Source organism: Pleurodeles waltl, chromosome 4_1, assembly GCF_031143425.1.
Source record: "Pleurodeles waltl isolate 20211129_DDA chromosome 4_1, aPleWal1.hap1.20221129, whole genome shotgun sequence".
NCBI classification, from domain to species: Eukaryota; Metazoa; Chordata; class Amphibia; order Caudata; family Salamandridae; genus Pleurodeles; species Pleurodeles waltl.
This window is the reverse complement of record NC_090442.1, coordinates 186,379,947-186,401,243: the sequence shown is the minus strand read 5'-3', so window position 1 is coordinate 186,401,243 and position 21,297 is coordinate 186,379,947. Positions and strand designations below refer to the sequence as shown.

The 21,297-nt window shown below is 45.8% G+C and overlaps 1 protein-coding gene across 1 annotated transcript in view; it reads left to right on the top strand.

Moving 5' to 3' along the window:
* DUSP16 (dual specificity phosphatase 16) overlaps positions 1-21,297 on the top strand; it is a 231,182-nt gene that overhangs the window by 170,346 nt on the left and 39,539 nt on the right. The window contains exon 4 of the mRNA XM_069228021.1: positions 7,011-7,174. Within this exon, the coding sequence (XP_069084122.1) occupies positions 7,011-7,174 (164 nt within the window). The remainder of the gene's footprint in view (positions 1-7,010; positions 7,175-21,297) is intronic.

The window sequence follows — 21,297 nt, the reverse complement described above, 5'->3', positions numbered from 1 at the left end:
TTGTATGTGGTTGCAAATGTTTGTGATATTGGTGAGGATTGGTGTTAAATGCAAAAACAACAAGTGATGGACGGAATGCTGAACATTGTCAAACATTCACCCCCAGTCACAGATCTGGGTTTAATCCATCGTTTTTTTGCTGCCCATGCCATTCCAGTTTGGACCCAGCCATATGCAAATCAGTCTTGACCCTGTTCCCCATGGGAACAGTCCAGCCCGAACTGCTAGGCCAGGTCTTCCCTGGACTGGAAACAAGCATCCTGGGACCGGTTTCGGGGTTTCACCCCTCATCAGCCAGGCTAGCTTGAATCCAGTGGCATGGGAAGCACGGGACCCACGTCTGGGCATACCCTTCCCACTTAGGGCGACAAATGCAAAAACAACAAGTGATGGACGGAATGCTGAACATTGTCAAACATTCACCCCCAGTCACAGATCTGGGTTTAATCCATCGTTTTTTTGCTGCCCATGCCATTCCAGTTTGGACCCAGCCATATGCAAATCAGTCTTGACCCTGTTCCCCATGGGAACAGTCCAGCCCGAACTGCTAGGCCAGGTCTTCCCTGGACTGGAAACAAGCATCCTGGGACCGGTTTCGGGGTTTCACCCCTCATCAGCCAGGCTAGCTTGAATCCAGTGGCATGGGAAGCACGGGACCCACGTCTGGGCATACCCTTCCCACTTAGGGCGACAAATGCAAAAACAACAAGTGATGGACGGAATGCTGAACATTGTCAAACATTCACCCCCAGTCACAGATCTGGGTTTAATCCATCGTTTTTTTGCTGCCCATGCCATTCCAGTTTGGACCCAGCCATATGCAAATCAGTCTTGACCCTGTTCCCCATGGGAACAGTCCAGCCCGAACTGCTAGGCCAGGTCTTCCCTGGACTGAAAACGAGCATCCTGGGACCGGTTTCGGGGTTTCACCCCTCATCAGCCAGGCTAGCTTGAATCCAGTGGCATGGGAAGCACGGGACCCACGTCTGGGCATACCCTTCCCACTTAGGGCGACAAATGCAAAAACAACAAGTGATGGACGGAATGCTGAACATTGTCAAACATTCACCCCCAGTCACAGATCTGGGTTTAATCCATCGTTTTTTTGCTGCCCATGCCATTCCAGTTTGGACCCAGCCATATGCAAATCAGTCTTGACCCTGTTCCCCATGGGAACAGTCCAGCCCGAACTGCTAGGCCAGGTCTTCCCTGGACTGGAAACAAGCATCCTGGGACCGGTTTCGGGGTTTCACCCCTCATCAGCCAGGCTAGCTTGAATCCAGTGGCATGGGAAGCACGGGACCCACGTCTGGGCATACCCTTCCCACTTAGGGTGACAAATGCAAAAACAACAAGTGATGGACGGAATGCTGAACATTGTCAAACATTCACCCCCAGTCACAGATCTGGGTTTAATCCATCGTTTTTTTGCTGCCCATGCCATTCCAGTTTGGACCCAGCCATATGCAAATCAGTCTTGACCCTGTTCCCCATGGGAACAGTCCAGCCCGAACTGCTAGGCCAGGTCTTCCCTGGGCTGGAAACAAGCATCCTGGGACCGGTTTCGGGGTTTGGAGGATTGGTGTTAGGTAGTTGGAAAGGATGTGGTGCTGGCTAACGTTGTGCAAATGTTTCTTAGCTTTTGGATGAGTGAAAATAACCAGGATTCTGGTTTAGAAATGAAAAACACAGTGCATGTGGAAAATGGTGTCCTGTTAATAGAAGATAATGCCACTTAAGGAGTTCAGGAAAAAAATGTCTGCTTGTCGGGGATATTTAGGAGTTGTAACGACAAAGAAGGTAGATTTTTGTCATGGATAAAGGTACAGGCTATATGTTAATGTATGTTATAAGTTATACACTCCTTTATTATAAGTGACAAATATTTGGTCACTTGGTCAGCCAATTGCAATCATTAAGTTGTACAACTAGGGTGTAGGGGAAAATAGAAATACATTTCAGGCTCACCTGGATAGCATGTTGTAATGAGTGACTATTTGACCAGTTGATCTAAGATCAGGTTTTTTGTCGGTCAAAAACTAGACCCATTATCAAATGTTTTGAGGATATCTTTCCCAGAGGGCATTTTTCAGTGGTTTTGTTGTGGACAATGGCATTCAGTTTACATGAGGTAAAATGAAGTCATTTCTTGATCACAATGATAAGCTTCCAGTGCATTGTTTTATCACCCACAGGCCATGGTTACTGTGCAGAGATTTTATCTTGGTGCTGCCAAAGTGTGTTCTTTGGGCTATAGGGTAGGCATGAGTGTGATGTCAAAACACAATTTTAACAATTGCTTGGCAGAAGGGTGCTTTCTGAGTTGTCTTCGATGTAGATGGAAAAGTGGATCATAAGTTGTATTGAAAGTGTTTTGAGGTTAGTCAGTGGTGATTTAAAAGGTTATAAAACATCAGGAAATACTGTAGATCAAATTTTATGCATTTCATCAACTGTCTGTGCATTATAAGGATTAAGGCTTTGTGAGTAAGAAGTTTTTGAAATTTCAGTATGAGGTTTGTGTTGAAGTCTGAGGCTGTTCCGTCAGTCTCAGCGGTCAAGTACTGAACATCTTCCTAGTGTCACTAATGGCAACTTGGATTAGTCGATGTTTGGTTAAGAAGTACAACAGCCTGAATTGTCACTCTAAACATTTGCACAAATTGCGAATACATTTTACAGATTCTGTGTGTCAAATGTTCTTGCTTTCCTCTGGTTTGATGTAACAGCACAGCTGTAGCCAGGCTTTATGTGATCAACAAAAAAAAAGGTTCCAGATGGCTGCTGAGGGACAGGGGCTTAGGTTCCGCCCACATGTTGGTTTTCCTGAGTATTGGGTTTGATTGGGCCAGAGGTGTGTGCTTCCACAGAAAAGAGTGCCTCTGTTGTGCATTTTAAGATAACGCATACTAAACAGTGCATGCACTGCCTGTTGAAAAACATACTGTGGGAATACCAAGACACACAGGGGCTTGGAGCCTGCCCATTGCTTACCATTGGTTGGTTTTCCTGGCACTCTCATTTACCTGCTTCCAATTCACATCCCAGCTTGTCAGTCTTGTGTGTCCCTCTTTCCCACCATAGCCTCTTTCCCATCTCTTGATTGGGAGGCTTCTACACTCCCACTACTTGCTTTTCAAGCTCTACTTTTTTCTTTTAGGTTAGTCGCTCCATAACGCTGCATGTGTTTATTAGCTGTCCCTTTCATTTACTTCTCTCCCCTTGCACTCCATGTTACTGTCCGTTGTCTGTGTGCTTCTCCCTTGAGTATATCCTATGTTCCTTTCTTGCACATGTGCTCTCCCCCTCCATGTTGCTTCTCCCCTATGTTGATTCCCCCACCGTGCTCTTCTCTCTTTCTCCCATTGCTTCTGCTCCCCATCCCACCCCCAGAGTTGCTTCCGTCCCCTCAGAGTTGCTTTCCCACACCCACTGTCTTCCTGTTGCTTCCACCCACCCAAGTTCTCTGTGGCGCTCCACCATGTCCTGGCCCTCTGTTTGTGGCCCTCCCTCAGCAGTTCTAAATAATTGTCTTATTATTTCATAGGCACGTGCATTAGAGCCTATTGTTTACTTTTTTTCAGTGTTGGGAATACTGTACAGTAACGCTAAAAACCATTGGCAAAACCAATAGATCCCAGAGACAAGACCTAATGTCTTTGCCAGTGTTTGTTAAGTTTGTGACAAAGCTTATAGTCAATGCAACATGACTTAATTGGTTATGATAATGATCATGGCTATAGGGCTGATCGGTTTATTGTGAAATATTACGATAAAGTCAGTAGGCATGACTTGTTGTGAAAAGCATGTGTTAAAGACAATAGGCTTTTAGGAGTGCATTGTTATTGCACTGTGCCGAAGCCTGTAGGCAGGTACTTTGTTACATGGCATCCCAGATGTCCCGACTGGTCGTGGGTATTGGGTGGCCCACCTGAACAAATGGTGGGGGATAGAAGATGTGCTCTACGATAATTTTTATTCGTCTCTCTTAGGATGTGGAATTTATATTGTTTTGACAACGGTAATTGTGTATACTTTTGTAATTTTATCACAGTATACCTGATGGCGAGCTTCTGTAAACTATTATGCCCAGCAAGGTAGGTCTGAGTAGGCCAATAATAAAGGCTATAGGCCTGATTGTTTGTTATGAAACATTACAATAGACAATAGGCCTGGCATATCTATTGTGAAAAGAAAAGACATGTAAGGGTGGAATGTTATTACTCTGCATTAAAGCTTACAGATATGTATTCTGTTTTATGGAATCTCACAGATTATCGTAAAAACCAGGTGTTTCAGTGTTTGATACCCCCTTTGGCAAACTTTGGACAGAAGATTTGCATGGTGACAATCCTTATTAGCCTTGTTTAGGAGAGATAGTACTTTGCTTTTCCAGCTCTAATTGTGTATATATTTGTCATTTTATGACTGTATTCCTGAAGGCTGCTTGTAGGAAAACATACGCTCAGTACCATAGGCCTGAGTTGGCTGTGGTGACAGTCCACCAGTAAACAGCATTAGGCCTGATTGGTGCACCCACAAAAGGTAAGTAGGTGCCATAGTTCATGTCTGTCTATTATGCAAACCTTATACAAAGATACTAAACCTGGCTTACTTATTGTGAAAAACAATTGTTAAAATGGATATCCGTCTGAAAATGAGTGTGCTTCAAAGTTGGTGCTAGTTCTGCAGTCTTGTAGGTCTTAATTTTCCTTGTTTATAGTTCCTATTTCATTTCTTTGCTTCTCTTTTTATTGTTTTTGTTTTCCCGAAGAGGATACTAGAGCTCTTCAGGCAACGTTAGTCGACCTGTTGCTTGCTGTTCGTGTCATGTTCAGTGCACCTTAGCTCACCTGGGCACTTCATGTAAAGCAGGCAATCATCAAATGCTACTTCACCATTTGAAGATGGCCAACACGTTGGTTCTAAATGTTGCGGCCATGCTGGAACTTTAGAACAATGATACGTGATGCACCACTGCAAGTCAGACATTGACGGTTATGTTTAAATTGCAGCTTTTTTCTTTCCTACATGCATTCTTCTACTTGATCTTGCATACGTTTGAATATGTTTTATTGTGTTTGTGTCAGAGGGTGAATATAAGAATGAGTCTGTGGATGGATAAACAGATGCATGAGTGCAGAGGTGAGTGACAGTGCATGTATGTTGAATTATTATGTGCCTAACCTCATCAATGACACAAAGATACGCCTACTGGCATTGCCAGTGCTTGTTTTTATTGTTTCTAAGGAGGAAGATGTGGCATGTTTCTCATGTCTGCTTGTGCCATGATGTTACTTGGTCTACTTTAGCGCAGATATGTCCTGTTTTGGATTAGAGTATCTGTGCTCTTGTCTTTTATCACTTGGTGGTTTTATCCTTACCTGACTGCTGCGTCTTTCATCACCTGAGAGTGCGTTGGGAGAGGAGACCTTTGAGAGCTGATTCAGAAAATAACTTTATCAAAGTATGCACATAGAAATGCAGCCAGAGCTAACTTAGCTCAGTCAGTCTAGATGCCACTCTAAATGGTAACAACCCTGGAATTCTGTTTGTTGATATGACTGACATCCAAAATAACCCATGTCATGTGATGCCAATGGAAATTCAAGCTAAGCATATCAGGTATTCCATTTTTGGCAACTTATGAAATTTAATCTTGGTATGATCTTTCTGCTTGTGACATCAGAAGAGTCAATAAGTGTTTTCTGTTGGCACGGTAGAGAAAACTGGAAATGGTTTGCCAAAATCAGTTTGAAACCAAGCAGGTAAATAAGTAAATTCAGTGAAAATTATGGCGTGAACTGGGCATTTGAGTGGGCCCCACGTGGACCCTTTGCCTCGTAACTACTAGCAGCGCAGAGACGCCATGCTCCCTTTTTGAAGGCGTGGGACCCGAGAGCAGACTTGGCATTCAACAGCCCAGCGGAATCGGACACCAGGCCATTGCAGCTGCTGCTGCCTTTGCACGACCCTTTCCTGAGTGGGAGGTGGGCAGCAGCAGGCAGGTCGGATTGGTGACTGGGAATCATGTCTTTGTTCACTCATGTCTCTAGGCCTTGAATTAGGACTGTTTATCTGGTTATTTGGCCAACTTTTGTATCAAGCTTTTGGTTAGTATATTTAATTCAGCAGTGCTTCCAAATCTCCTGTTATCGGAGCGTTTACCAACAACAAATGTTTACTCTAGTGTCCTTGATTTCTCTTGGCTTCTAATGGCTTGGAGAACACAACTGCTCGATTTTCTTTACAACTCTTAATCGTTATCACTCTGGCCAAGTGGTATGAGTGCTTAGTTGAATTTAAAGAGTAGTATGTATACTTTAGCTTGAAGTAATCACATGCCAGAAATGCACTGTCCTAAAACTGTACATATACTTGGCCCATTCTCGTGATTAAGCTGTTACCATCTTGCTGACCGTCGAGCAAGAGGTGTACACAAACACAGTAGTAGGGCACTCTTGCTCAGCCATCTTAAAAGACCCCCCAGCATTCAAGCGTTTTAAAAAATATAAAATTCTCAGGAGCCTGTCTCCTCGTGAGGTCGGCCTTTGTCGAGGAGCTGTACATTTGGGCCCGACCTTTTATGTAATATCTACAAGACTTTGCATGCGGGGTTGCTGACTTAACTAGTCATTGTAGAAGAGTTGAGGAGCACACTGGATTGTCCTTAGAGGAAGGATGGAGATTCCTAGGAGCTGAGTTTTTAAGTTGTACCACTTACGTGTGAGTGGAACATTTATACACAGTGAATAAATTATTGTTTTTCTTCTGCCCATCACCAGCACCTTATGAACGGTGCTGGTTTGTGAGCCGAGCCTGCAGTTTTTTTAAATGACTGGGATCTAATGTGGTATCTGGCTATTTTCAGAGGATTGCCTTCTGTGTTGACCGAAGGATTTCTGATCGTCTTCTTATTTACCATTGTACAATATTGTACATAGTCCGGTCACAATACCTCCATTCCTATGCGATTCAGTAAATTACAAATTTTTCTTCTACCCTAACAGGCGGATTTGCAGAATTTGCTAGCTGTTTTCCTGGTCTCTGCGAAGGGAAAGCTGCAGTTGTCCCAAGCTGCATTTCTCAGCCTTGCTTACCTGTTTCCAACATCGGTCCAACCCGGATATTGCCGCACCTATACTTGGGCTGCCAGAGAGATGTCCTCAATCGTGTGAGTACCTTACACTGTTGCTGTTCTTGCCTAGCTTATCGTTTGTGGTCTGTCACTTGGGATGCCTGATATTCCTTAATATAAAGATGAACATGGGATGTGGTGTAGGTGTGTCTTCTGTTTTTCATTGTAAGATAGAGGTGAGATTGTCCATGTGCTGCAGTCCTTCAGAGTGATATGACACAGTGATCCTAAAATACGTAAATTATGTGCACAACATTGTCACAAGCTATCTTTGAATAACTACAGTAACTTTATTTTATTCTATATGCAGAAAATAATTAATCGTGATAACACAGTTCCATACTTCACATCAAAATGAAGTGAGATATTTTAATTGTGCTATTATGCCAAGGTTCCTCTTTAGCGTAACATTGCTTGAACGCTATGACACACATGGAAACCTCCCAAGTCCTTGTTTTGAAAATGTAAACCATTTAAAAGTGAATCTAGAGGTTTTCAGACTACATTGCCTGCCCGTCCTTTCTTCATTGTACTACAAAGGAAGCTCCCCCCTCACTTTATTCTTCCGACCAAATAATGAAGACCAGTTTTGCAGTTTTGGCTTTCATTTCGTCAACAGATGCATTGTTCTGACTGCATGCAAGGGTTTTGGCCCATCCCGCTATTCTTTAAAACTGTCCTTCCATACCCACACAGTGCTCAGGTGCCTGGTAGGATGTATACAACTAATACATTTAGATTGTTTATGCAGTAAGGGGTCCCTTAGAACACCCTAACAGACTCTGGTTAGCTTCGTAAATGTCAAAAATCTGTGAAAGGTTGCGGACCTGATGCGCTTTTGGGCAACCTTGTCAGCAAAGTTTCCTCAACCTCTGCTTGGCCACAAGATCATGTCTTTGGTGCGGTTTTATTTACTGACTCCACTCCGACTTCTAAGGTACTCTGCATTTTGTTATTTTTGTGGTTGTATGAGATGTTTTTTAAAGTAGTTTCGGTCTGAAGACATACTCCAAATGAAGTGAAGAGGGGTAAGTCTTAGTGCACAAGCATAAAATGCTGCGGTGTGTTTTGAGTAGTCTGCTTCTTGTGTGTGTTTTTTTTTTTTTTTTTTTTAAACATCTGTTTATTAATCTCAAAGCAGGTAAGCAATCGGTATTCCACAAGTAAATACACATTTGGGAATAGAGTAACTTGTACAGTCACTGTCAAGGGAAGCTCGCACCCATCCCTCTCCTCCCACGATCAAGGTGTCACATTATGGGGTGTCGCCCCAACAGTTGTAGCAGGTATAGTGCCTGGGCTCACTATATAAGCAATCCATTTGCCCCAAACTTTCCCTCACTTCGCAGAGCAGCCTGTGATTTCGTAGACTGTCTTTTCAGCCACCATGCACCTATGCATATATTTTTTCCAGTTGGTTAGGAGTGGTATGGATGTGGCCCCCTCACGATCGTGCTATGTTGGGTTTGGCAATCACCATGCCCAAAGTGTGATCCATCCTATTTAAGTCGGTTGCATTCCTCACGTTCAGAGACACCACTTAACAGAGGATGAGGTCCCAACCTAGTACTTCGTTCATGTCCATCACCACCCTTTCCCAGAAGGAGTGAATCAAGGGGCAATCACAGAGTATATGAAAAAAAATTCCCACCTGCCACACTGCCTACGACAGGCAGAGCCCTTCTGTCTACCGATTTTGACCAATGTGTTGCAAGAGAGAGGTAGGACCTGTGAAGAATTTTGAGCCATACTAAACAGAACCGTGCCCTAACTGCCACCTCCCGAAGGGAGGCCAAGGCTTCCAACCATTTGTCATCTGCAAGGCCACCCAAATATTTATCCCAGTGTTCATGTAGGTGTAAAAGTGTTTCAGTGAGTTATTAATCAATTTTCTGTATGTAAGGGATATTGCATAACGGAGCATGTGTTCATTAAGCAGTCTATCCTCGAGTGGTGAGGAATCAGGGAGGTCCATCCCCCGGGGGATCGCTGCTTGGAGTGCACGACGGACCTGGATATAACAGAAGGTCTCTGTGGGTGCTAGATCGTAATCTCTTTGTAGGTCTGGAAAGGATCACCCTCCCCCCTAGACCCAGAGGCCCCCTACCTTGCGTAGGCCTATAGGGTCCCATTTGTCAAAGCCTGTGATCCATAGTGGTGTTGCCTGGGCGATTTTATTCCCCCCATCCTAGTTTTTTGGAGCGTTGTGTGCCATACCTGGACTGTGAGTAATGTGGGTCCCTGTAGGCTCAGGTGCTTAGGGTCAGTATAAAGTGCTCAAAAGGTTGTAGAGTAATATGATCAATTAGGTATGTAGGGTCATCGTTGGTGTGGTACAACCATCGATTTAGGACTGTGAGCTGTACTGCCCAGTAGTATTTCTGAATGTCTGGCAACGCGATTCCCTCAACGTACCAGCTTCAAGGTAATTAGTTTAAGGCTATGCGAGCTGGTCCCCCATTCCAAAGTAGTGTCCTTATTTCTCCCTCCGTAGTCCTAAAATAGGTGGCTGGAACAGGGAATGGCATATTATGTAGGATGTAAAAGAAACTAGGAAGGGACATCATTTTGAATAGCGCCACCCTTTCAAGTAGGGAGAGGGGCAGCACTCTCCTGTGTTGGACATCTTTCTAAGTCTAGATAGTGGGGCCTCTAAGTTCCTGATGCTAAAGACAGCCAGGTCAGTGGTGATGAATATGCCTAGCTAAATGAACCCTTCACATGCTATCCAGGCCTCGCAATTCACAGGTAAGGAGGGTATCTTTCCATGTAATGTAAATATAGTGGAATTAGCCCAGTTTATTGTGTAGCCAGAATGGCTGACGACGTTTGTAAAGATTGTAGTATTTGGCATATAGAGGTCTGCCGGTCTGCAAAATGTAAAAGGATGTCATTGACATGTAGGGATATTCTGTCCTCCCACTGATCCTTCCAGCGAAGGCCCCGGATTGGGGGGGGGGGATCCATGTGGCCAGGGGTTCCAGTATGAGCCCAAAAAGGAGAGGTGAAAATGGGCACCATGGCCTGGTTCCACGCCGGAGGGGAAATTGGCTAGATGCCCTCCTGTTAACTAGTACTTGTTCTAGGGGTCTGTGTCCTAAAGTCAGAGCCAAGGCTCAAACTTAGGTCCAGAGCCCATGCGCTCCAAGGCTGCAAATAGGTATGCCCACTCAACAGTGTTGAAGGCCAGGCATGTGTCGATGGATACTATGACTGCATCTTTTTTTAGCCTGTCAGACCGGCTTAACACACCATGAAGCTGTCATAAATTAAGAGCTGTGTTACGAACCTGCATAAAGCCAGATTCATCGGGGTGAACTAATTTGGTAATTATTTATATGAGTCGGGAGGCCAGGAGCTTGGCAAGTATTTTGACTTTGGCATTTAGGAGGGAGATGGGTCAGTATGAGACACAATTATCTGTTGGTTTCCCCTCCTTGCGTAAGACTTCAACGGAGGCCAAGCGGTGGTCCCTGGGTAGTAGACCCCTTTGCCTACTCTCCTTGTACATCTGGAGGAGATGCTTTGCATTGGTGGTTACTGTGAGTTTATAGAGCTTTATTGGTAGGCCACTAAGGCCCATCGCTTTACCCGATTGCGCCCCTAATGGCCTGAGCTTACCTCTTCTACAGTGGGCTCACTCTCCATGAGTGTGGAGTCCTCACTAGAGAGAGTTGGCAGTGTTATATCGTTAAGTAACTCAAGAGATTCTTCCGTTTTGTACATGCTTGTAGGGGAGTAAAGGCATGAATAATAGGCTGCAAAGGTGTCTGCAGTGGTCAATGTGTCCTTCAACATTGTGCCATCTTTGAAGCGAGTGGAAGTTACCCATCAGTGCGCTCTTTCTCACTTATCAATCCAAGCTATCAGATTGCCTGCCGTATCCCACATTTCATATATGTGGTGCTGCATTGCACAGTGTCTGGCTGAATCTGATACTATGTTCCTGTACTCCTGCTTTTTGAGGCCTAGGGTGTTTAACTTTCCCAATCCCATCCTGGGCCAGGGTCTGTTCTAGATCTAATATCTCCTGCTCTAGCGTCTCTACTGTGGCCCTCTTGTCATGCTATATCCCACTATTAAGGAGAGAACCTGGTCCTTGACAACTATTTTATAGGCTTCCTATAATGTCTGTGCTGACTCCATCAGCCTTTGTTTTCCCTTCAGTAATTTTCCGTCCGTGGCCATGGCCAGGCCTTCTCTGATGAAAGGATTTTTGAGATACCAGGGTTGTATTGTGATGGCATGTGTTCTAAGGTCTTGCCTGTACTGTGCATTCCCTACACCGGAAAATGGCTAGAAATGCATCTAGCCAAATGTCGGATGACGCGGAAGGCTGAGATTCTGTGGGCAAGTGTGAGAATGTAGTCTGTTCAGGAAAGGCTGCTGTGAGTGCCAGAGTGAAAGGTGTCGTGCTGTGCTGATGGGTTAATTGCTCACCATGCATCAGCTAATCCCATAGTCATGAGATAATCTGCTAACTGTGATCTAGGAGACGGAGAAGGTTTCAGTAGCTTATGATTGGTTGTGTCACAGAGAGCCATATTTAAATCCCCCACATAAGCTCCTCCCCTTTTGCCATCTCCAGCAGGAGAGCTCCCAGTTCAGGAAGAGTAGTGCTTTGCATGACCGGAGTAACGTAGACGGGCACATTGTTGATCGTATCACCTTCACAATTCCCTGTGAGGGCTGCATATCTGCCAAGTCTATCCAACCAAGTGTGATTGATGGTGAGTGGTAACTGTGTACGAAGGAGAATCCCTGTCCCTCTGGAGTTGGAGGCAAAACCGGCATGTACCACCATTTTATACCCCAAGAGGTCGAGGGCCCTGCAGGCATTACCTTTGAGGTGTGTTTCCTGTAAAAGAATACTATCAGGGCAGTGTTGTTTTATGTATTGGAGAACTACTCCTCTCTTAGTTTTGTCCCCTAAGCCGTTCAGGTTCCAAGACAGGGATCGTCTCTCTGCCATGTTTAAAGTAGTTGTTTGTGTCTCGTGTGGGATGATCTGATGATCTCCCTGTCCTGCTGGTCTCTTATGAGTGGCGGACTAGTTTTGACTGGAACATGTGCATCTGGTTGGCTAATCGTGGCTAGAGTGATGTTAATGTGTTGCTGCCATGCTATAAACTGAGTGAATCATCTTAAACACACTAAAGTGTTTTCTTCCCCCAGCCTCATAACTCTAGAACAAATCAATCATTGAAACATGCAAGTCCCCCCCTCCCTGCTACCCTGCACTGTAGACCTAAAACTGCCCACGCCCAACTTTGCTGAGCACCTGTTCCCCCCTGCGCCCCCTCCCCCCCTCCATTTCCAACATATTCAACATTGAGTCTGTGGCTTTCCCTCTCTTTGGACTACCTGCTCCCCCCCATGTAGTAGAACATTATTTCTACATTGTCCAACTGATCAGGGACTGTTTCTGGAACTTCTATTTCATCACAGCACTACGTCTAACGGAGCCTCTTCCGGGAGCCGGTCCCCTAGTCTTTATGGTTCTCACCCTTTCCAGATGGGCACAAACTATTGCCATCCAGAGCATTGGCCATTGCCATTCACTAATTGTCTCCATAACGGCCAAGGGAAGTGCTGAGCTGTTTGCAGATTGGTGTTATGCCTATTGGCCGGCCATCATGGAGATTCTGCTCTTTCTTGATCGCTCTCCCTTCTTCTGTGTCCGGTTGATGAAGCAGGTTTTTGGCCCCGTTTTCCTTGTTTCCCCTTGGAGCTTGTGTCTCCCACTTTCTTCTAGCCGTCCAGCCATTCCCGGGTCTCTTCTGGGGTCGTGAAGAACAATGTCTTCCCTTCTGCCTTCACTCGCATCTTTGCTGGTAAGAGCATGAAATACTTAATTTCCTTGTCACTCAGGCCTTTCTTCACCACAAAGTTGCGGTGCTGCTTTTTTACCTTCAGTATAAAATCTGAGAGGAAGGTAATATTTGCACGGTTGTAAGTTACTGGTGGTGTGCTGCAAGCCGACTGAAGCACTGTCTCTCGTTCCCTAAAATTGATGGTACAGGCAATGATAGGACGTAGGGGAGCCCCAGACTGCCACTGAGAACGCAGTGGGTACATTCTACTGAAACTAATTTTGAGAGACCGCCGGGTTGAAGATTGTTGAGTACGAGTTCCTCAACAAATAAGTCCACTGCAGGTCTCATTGCTTGTTCCGGAACACCTACAATGCATACATTATTCCACCTGATTGGCCTTCCTTGACCTACAGTTGGGCCTTTAAGTGCTTGCATGTGGCACCGAGCTCTTTAACCTGGGTTTTCAGGTCTGTAATGGCCTTTTGTAAGGCAATTGCAGAATCCTTCACTTCCTTCCCCCTGTTGCTCATTTTCCTGAGGTCTGCTCTCAACAGAAAGACCTCTGTGGTGTCTGTTGAAGCGTGCTGCCAGGGCGGTGAGCACTCCCTTGATCGTCACCATGATGTCTAGGAGCGTTGGGGGTTCCCGTCCTGCAGTTGGTTTGGTGACCAGAGGTGGTGAGTTTGAGGGCGCCTCACTGGTTTCAGGTCCCCTGGTGAGCATGTATTTGTCTAGTTTGGAGGGAGTTCTGTGCACCTTTGCCCCCTGTCATGGTGGGAGATTGCCCAAGTAATGGGGGAGAGAAACTTGGTTACTCAGCCGCCTGCCTATGGGCACTCTATGGCGCTCCAAGCATCCTGTTGGGTTTCCCACCCATCATCCCCCACCCCCGGAGTACTCCTCCCCTAGTGTTCTTCCCTGAGTCAGCTGCTAGGGTCCAGCACCCCTTTCCCTACCAGTACTCCAGTGTCCAGGTCTCATCTTGCTATTGACTGAAGGATTGCTGACAAATGAGAAAGGGTGGGCCTCAGTTGAGTTTGCTTCTGCCTTTGTGCCACCTCTAACGTTTCTCGTGTCTTATGCTTAAGGTGTCAAGGGTTTGTCTCTGCCCCAACGCTCCTCCCAACTGGACTCTGTGCTGAGGGTGATTCTATGAGCTACGTGCTATTAGTATCGTGGAGCAAGTGTCTGTCTGTACCCCTGAGTGTGCTATCTCTCCTGCTGTATGGGATGTTGCAATTCCCCTTCTGGCACGATATCCACTAGTGTCTGTTTAGTGTGGCTCCATGAAGATCACTGGGCTGTCATTCAGTAGGCTCTCAAATGAAGGAGTGTAATTCAGTGGCTTTCCATGAGGGCTCTCGCCCTGCCTCTGGAAGCCCACTTTTTGTGTCCCACTCTCACACTGCAGCCAATAACTGCACCTCCTCACCTCTAGTTTTGGGCTCTTCTTACGCACCACTCCACCCAGGCCCTTCCAGCGAGGGAGGCCCGGGTCAAAGCTGAGGCGCAACATCTGACGTGTAGGCCTGTGCGTAGGCTTCTGGCAGTGCTTATCTCCCTCCCACTGTGCTTTTCACGACCTACCTCCTTTAGCAGTTGCAGAGGTGGCCTGGACTTCAATGTCTTCAAGCTGGGCAGCGTTCGGTAATGCGAGAAGCAACGTGCAATAGTTTCAGCCGCTCCCTCACTTTTCTGTTGGGTCCTCATAGTGGCCGCCTCACTCCCTGCGTGACTTGGGCATCACCCAGGCCGCGGCACACCACATAGGCCTCTCCTTGCCTTTTTCCCCTGGGCAGTCTGGGGCAGGTATGGCTGGATAGCTGGTAACCCCTGGGGCCTGCCAGCAAGGTCTTGGTAATAAGCGCAGCCTAGGGCAGGTGAAGGTATGGAGAGTGGGGGATTAGGTAGTCCAGAGACCAGAGCAGTGTTAACAACCAGCCATCTTCACGGGCAAGACTTGGAAGGACGAGAAGGGTTAGAGAAGCAATGTAGCACCCTTTTCAATTTCTCCCACCCTATCCTGCTGGAGGAAGGTACATTGAGTAAGGTACACCTTCCCCTTAGTCATCTCTATGTGCCCCATTTTAATCAAACCTATTTTTTAAATCTTACATGAAATACTGAGAGCAAAGTTTACAGATCATATCCCAGCATAAACATTTGTATATACTCTAGACAGGTTATATATATATATATATATATATATATATATATATATATATATATATATATATATATATATATATATATATATATATATATATATATATATATATATATATATATATAAAATAAATTAAATAAAACCCAGTATCCTATTAAAGTTTTCAGGCAAGAGGCCTCTCACTCTAAGCCATTAGAGAAGAACATAAAGTCAACATTAGAAAAGGGAGTATTCTGTATGACCCACAATCATCTCTTCACCCCCTTTGATGTGGCTGATTTAGTGGATGAAGGTAAACCAGAAAGAAAATGGCGCACCAACAGGACCTCCACCAACCCAGAAGCCTTCAAAAAAGCCATAAGCACCCACGATCAACTCATCAGGACCACCAAGAGGAACACCTTCCAGGAACGCATCAACAACAATGCACGCAACAGCAAAGAGCTCTTCGCGATCATCAGTGAACTGACCAACCTGGGAGTGAACTACAGGGACATCCCCTCCTTCCCCTCCTCCCCCCTCCCAAAAACTCTGCAACAACCTCTCCACCTACTTCCACCGCAAGATCTCAGACATATACGACAGCTTCCCGGCTCAGGACCATGCCTGCCACCGTCATACCCACCACCGAAGCCTCTCCGAACCCCCCCACCTACTCTGTTGGTCCAACATCTCCGACTAAGAAACCCTCAACATCATGAACGCCATCCTCTCCAGCTCACCCTCCGACTCATGCCCCCACCACATCTTCAATAAAGCAGGCAGCACCATCGCTCCCAAACACTAGCACATCGTCAACCGCTCCTTCGAAACCGCCACCTTCCCAGACATCTGGAAACATGCCGAAATCAACCCCTTATTGAAGAAGCCCACCGCAGAACCAGATGACCTCAAGAACTTCAGGCACATCTCTCTGCTCCCCTTCCCAGCAAAAGTCATCGAAAAAGCTGTCAACAGACAATTCACCAAACACGTCGAATACAACAACACCCATGACCCTTCACAGTCAGGCTTCCGTGGCAACCACAGCTCCAAGACCACCGTCCTCGCCCCCACAGATGACATTCACATCCTCCTAGACAGGGGTGAGACCGCGGCTCTCATTCTACTCGACCTGCCCGCTGCCTTCAACACCATCTCCCACCACACTCTATGGACTCGTCTCCATGATGCCAGCATCCGCGACAGGACACTAGAATGGATCACCTCCTTTCTCACTGCTTCTCACGCACGCTTACAAAGGCCTTCACAACGTCGGATCAGAATTCCTCAACCGCAGACTCCACTTCTACATACCCACCAGACAGCTGTGCTCTTCCAACCTCGCTTTCACCGCCATCCCACGCATTCGGTTGACCACAACCGGAGGAAGATCCTTCTCACACCTCGCCGCCAAGACCTGGAACTCCCTCCCCATCCACCTCAGAAGATCTCCCACCCTATCGCAATTCAGGAAAGACCTCAAAACATGGCTCTTTGACTGATCCCCAACTGATCCTCGACAATTGCGCCCTTGCTGACACCTCCCCCTCCCACCCCAGCGCCTTGAGACCATAGCAGATAAGTCGCGCTCTGCAAATCTGCTGATTAGTTGATTGATTGACAGCCCATGGACAGTTGAAGCAATTTTCTGACAAAGAACTACAAGTAACAATGATGTAAAGTTAGCTGCCTAGCATATTGTAGGAATGTTATACGTTTGTGTTACTTATCATAACACATTTACAGACCTTCCACTCTATTTGAGGATAGATATAAATAATCAGAAAAGCGTGGTTAGTTGGAAGACACCTAAAGCTACAGAGTGTATGCAAATCAGAGCTCAAACGTACATCAGCTGCACATCACTATTTCCCCAAATTTCTGTATCGGGCTTAGTTTAGGTGGAAAGTAATTTCAAAGTAGACATAAGAATTCTCAGAGTCTGAACATGGTTTACAACCTGTATGCAACAACAAAAAAGGAATCTTTATCATTTGCCTTAGTTTAGCATACATTTTATCTTGCGTGAATTACAAAAGAAATTAAAGCATCTTCATTTAATTTTTTCAGCTGCTAACGATCATGAAGCAAGTATCATTACTTGCTTAATCACAAATTTGTGCTAAAGTGTAACATTTGAGCGACAACAGTTCAGGAAGCTTACCACTGCAAATAAGGCTGGTAATTGCTTGTATTCATTAATCAGTATTTTATCAGCACATTGTCAAAGAAGAAATTAAAAACTGAGGCGGCTTTCTTACTGTGGATTTAATTGTATATGCCATTTCTACTTTTTGTTTTTTTCTTACTTCTCAGGCCTTACATTTCATGACATGCCTGTGTCTCCTGAATTTAAAAAACTGAAAGATTGTGCATCTCAGATGCTTTTGTAGATGATCCTTCTTCTGCATTTAAAATATGGCCCTGGGCTGTTTTGGCACAGATATTGGGGTGAACCATTTGACTTCTCATCTGGCAGACCTTGTTCGCCCGATCCTATTTTACACCTGTATGTCTCTTCTATTTTGTTGGAAGTGATGGCAATCATTTCAAATGTTATTGGAATGTCTACGTCAGACGTGTGCCTTGTCTATCGCCCCTTTTTCTGTTGGCAGCCAAATTTCGCAATTCAGTATAAAAACTATAACTTTGCCACTTTATAAACCCCTGCATCTTTGAGTGAAGGATTGATTTTGTTTTGGCCTGTCAGTATGGTTGGAAAGTCTCTGGCCATTGACTAGTGTATTATCAAATCATATTTCTTGTTGATATTTGTTGAACCTGATACGCCCACAATGGATCCCAAATCCCGTAAGTGGATTTTGAGCTTTGTCCCATTGAGTAACCCAGAGCTCATAGATTCCGTTCATAACAGTGGTAACCAGTTTGTTAGGTGTGCGTTTAGCTGGGATATTGTTAAAGCTGTTACTCACTGATATCAGCAATATCTCTTCATATTGCAAAAATGGCACTATTGAGCCATGAATACATTTGTTGAAAAGTAGAACAAATGACTAATGATTCGGATGGAAAATTGCTACTGTTACAACATAGTGTTTGCAACTCAAATACAGTAACCTTCAAAGAGAATACATTGTAAACCCTGGTGTGACATCATGCAGTCTTGCAATCATGCAGTCTTTCCAGTAATCTTGAAGATTTGTCTTTTGATGCTATAAATAAAATAAAAAAAACAAAAGCTTCTGCAGAGTAAAAGTTCTGCACTGGATGGACACTGCTGACTTTTGTCAGGTGCTTGGTAAATGTCTCTCCAGACACTTAACAGTTTCTGCTCTGAAATGTGAAAAGGTAAAGAAAGTTGGTTCCAGTACATCCTTAATTCTCACTTTAAGCAGTAAAATTGAACTCTAGTGCCTCTGTGATGCAACCCCCTTTTGCTTTTAAATTGGAAAAAAAGATCTGTTACAAAGTACCGACTGCCTCCAATTCTTACAAATTTTATTATATATACATATATATTGATAGATGATGGATTGGAAGTAAATTTGTTGGTACTGCCAGGACATAGGACAAAAATAAAAATATTACAAATACAATAGTCGTTTTCTCTGGTATCAAGAAGCCATCAGTGTGCCATATTGTTGCCAAAGGAGGTCTGATAGTTTAAAAAAAACAAAAAAAACAGTATAGTGAATTGTATAATGATTTTCCTACTGTTGCAGCGCCAAATAATTTTATTGATCCTTCCACATGTGCAGTGGACCCAGGCCATCCTGCAAGAGTATAATTGGTTCAGTTTAACTTGTATTTTGCATCCTGACCTTATGAGATGGCTCATGTAATGCCACCCTTACCCATTATCGCGCCTACCATCCACTTCACTCACATATCTCTTTATTTGGTTATAACACTAGGCTTTGTAGGTCTCTTTCTCTTAAAGTCCTCTCGGTTTGGTAGTTTAGTTACCCCAGCCTTTTGTTTTCTCATTATAAATGGGTCACAGTTACTATCCATTTTATTCGTGTTGCTCCTGCTACTATTGAGCAATGTGATTAGTATTCCACAGCAGTTGTGACTCCAGTCTTTTAGCAATTGGTTTACATTCTGTCACCTCCGCATGTAGACTGCCATCCGTATCCTCTTGCTGGTGTAATTCAGTCTGTCACAGGAAGAGACCAGAGGGAGCTTGTGTGCTGTTGTTGAAGGTTACCTAACATTTATCATTATGTGAATGCTATTTGAACCATTGTTTGCTGTTAAGATTAAGATTAAGATGCAGGAGTTACTGTCTAATTTACTTCACATTAGCAAGTGCTGATGAACTGTAATGAATACTAACTCTTTGTGTGGATCACCTCGAATTGGAGCACTTTAAAAAAAAATTACATTGAATACTTTAGTTTAGTATGAGACAAATCATGTGGTTATAACCACCACACACCTTTAAACATGAAGAACATTTGCAACAAAAAAAAAAGTTAAACAGTCAAGACCTAGTACCATTGTAAGTAACATTTCAAGAGGGGGGCGTGGCGCCAATGGAGTAGGGAGCAGAGGCAGAGAGCTCCAGTGCCGGAATCGCCCACCAGGGACCATCCGGACGTCCTACTGCCGGGGGGCGGAAGTTTTGACCTACCCCCAACCCCAAGATCCCGGGGCAGGGTGGCCCCGTGCAAGGGAGCTGGCGGCCCAGAGAACTGGTTGTGGCGATCCGACAGCAAAGAGGGGCCGGAGGCAGCAGAAGCCAGAAAGGCGGGTGCAGCCTGATCCGGACAATGGTGGCTGGCATGAGGAGCCTGACATGGACACTGGAGAGTGGCTTCTGCGGTGAAGCACTATTGAGAATGGCGCGATTGCCCCACTCCCGACCGGGCGAACGGAGGCTGGTGCAGACCGAGTCTTGGAGGGAGGCGACAAGTGGGCTCGGAATGCCGATTGTCCGTGGACGGCTCTCGCGGCAGCGGCCCCCCTTTCCTTTTTTTTTGCCGAGGTGAGGAATGTGGGCAGAGAGGGGGCTGATGAGCAGAGGAGGTCCCCCTCCACCCTGATCCGGGTCCTTGACCGCAGCGCTAGAGACACGAATTGGAGATGGCGACCAGCCTCTTTGGGGCGCAGGCTGGCTCTCCTTGAGGTGGAAGTGGGGAGTCGGTCTGCGGGGTAGGTGGAAACCAACAGAGGGAACAATTGAGGCCTGCCACCAACTGGCAGATGACTGGCCGCCCTTCCTTTGAGACTTGGAAGGGGGGGGAGTGGGGCAAAGGATTTCGTTAAAAGGAGAGGGGCCAGCCACGCAACTGAACTGGCAGTCACTGCTGGGAGCGAAGAGTAACCCTGCATGGTGAAGCACTGCAGCAAAGCTGATGGGAGTCTATGCGGTCTGCGATACAGTCGAACAGCGCTGAATGAATTCACAGCTTCCCAACTAAAAGTGGAGGAAGCCTTCGATATAGACATATAGAACCTTGAACCAAATATGGCAGGGGCATAGGGAGTGGGGCACGAGGGCAAGGAGCTACTACGAGAGACACCCTTCCTTGCTGCCTCATGACCTGTGCAGGACCTGTATGACTTCTGCAGCCAGTGATGAAAATGGGGAATACAAGCAGGAGGAAGGACCCTTTTGCGGATAGAATACTCCAGATGGGAAGCAGCAAGAAACACAGTAAAGGGACAGGAGAAGTGGCACCCTTGGAAGGACCGACTGCAAACCCATCTCTACATGACATTCTACAAGCTATCACAGCCTCCAGAGAGTCCCTTAAGTCCAAAATAGACACCTTGGCAACGGATCTGGGCATACTACGAGAAGATCACAGGTGACTGGGGGAGAGAATCACGATGGCGGAGCGGGACTTCATGGATATTAAGCCAGCACTCTCCTCCGTGAAGGACCGCCTAACCACCTTGGAACAACAGGTGGCGACCCTTGCGGTCTGCGTCGAAGATGTGGAAATTAGATCTCGCCGGAACAATATCTGGGTAGTTGGACTGCCGGAAACAATTGAGCGCAATGGCCTGACTTCCCATCTGGAGAACTGGATCCGCACCAAGGTGGCGCCAGAGGGACTATCCCCTTTCTATGCATTCGGAAGAGCTCACAGGGTGCCGGCCAGACCGCTGCCTCCATGATCCCCCCCCCCCTGACACCACCCCCGCTCCCCAGTACTGGCCAGACTGCTACACTACAGAGGCGGAGAAGAACCATGTGATCCGCAGCTTCCCAGATTTCTCAA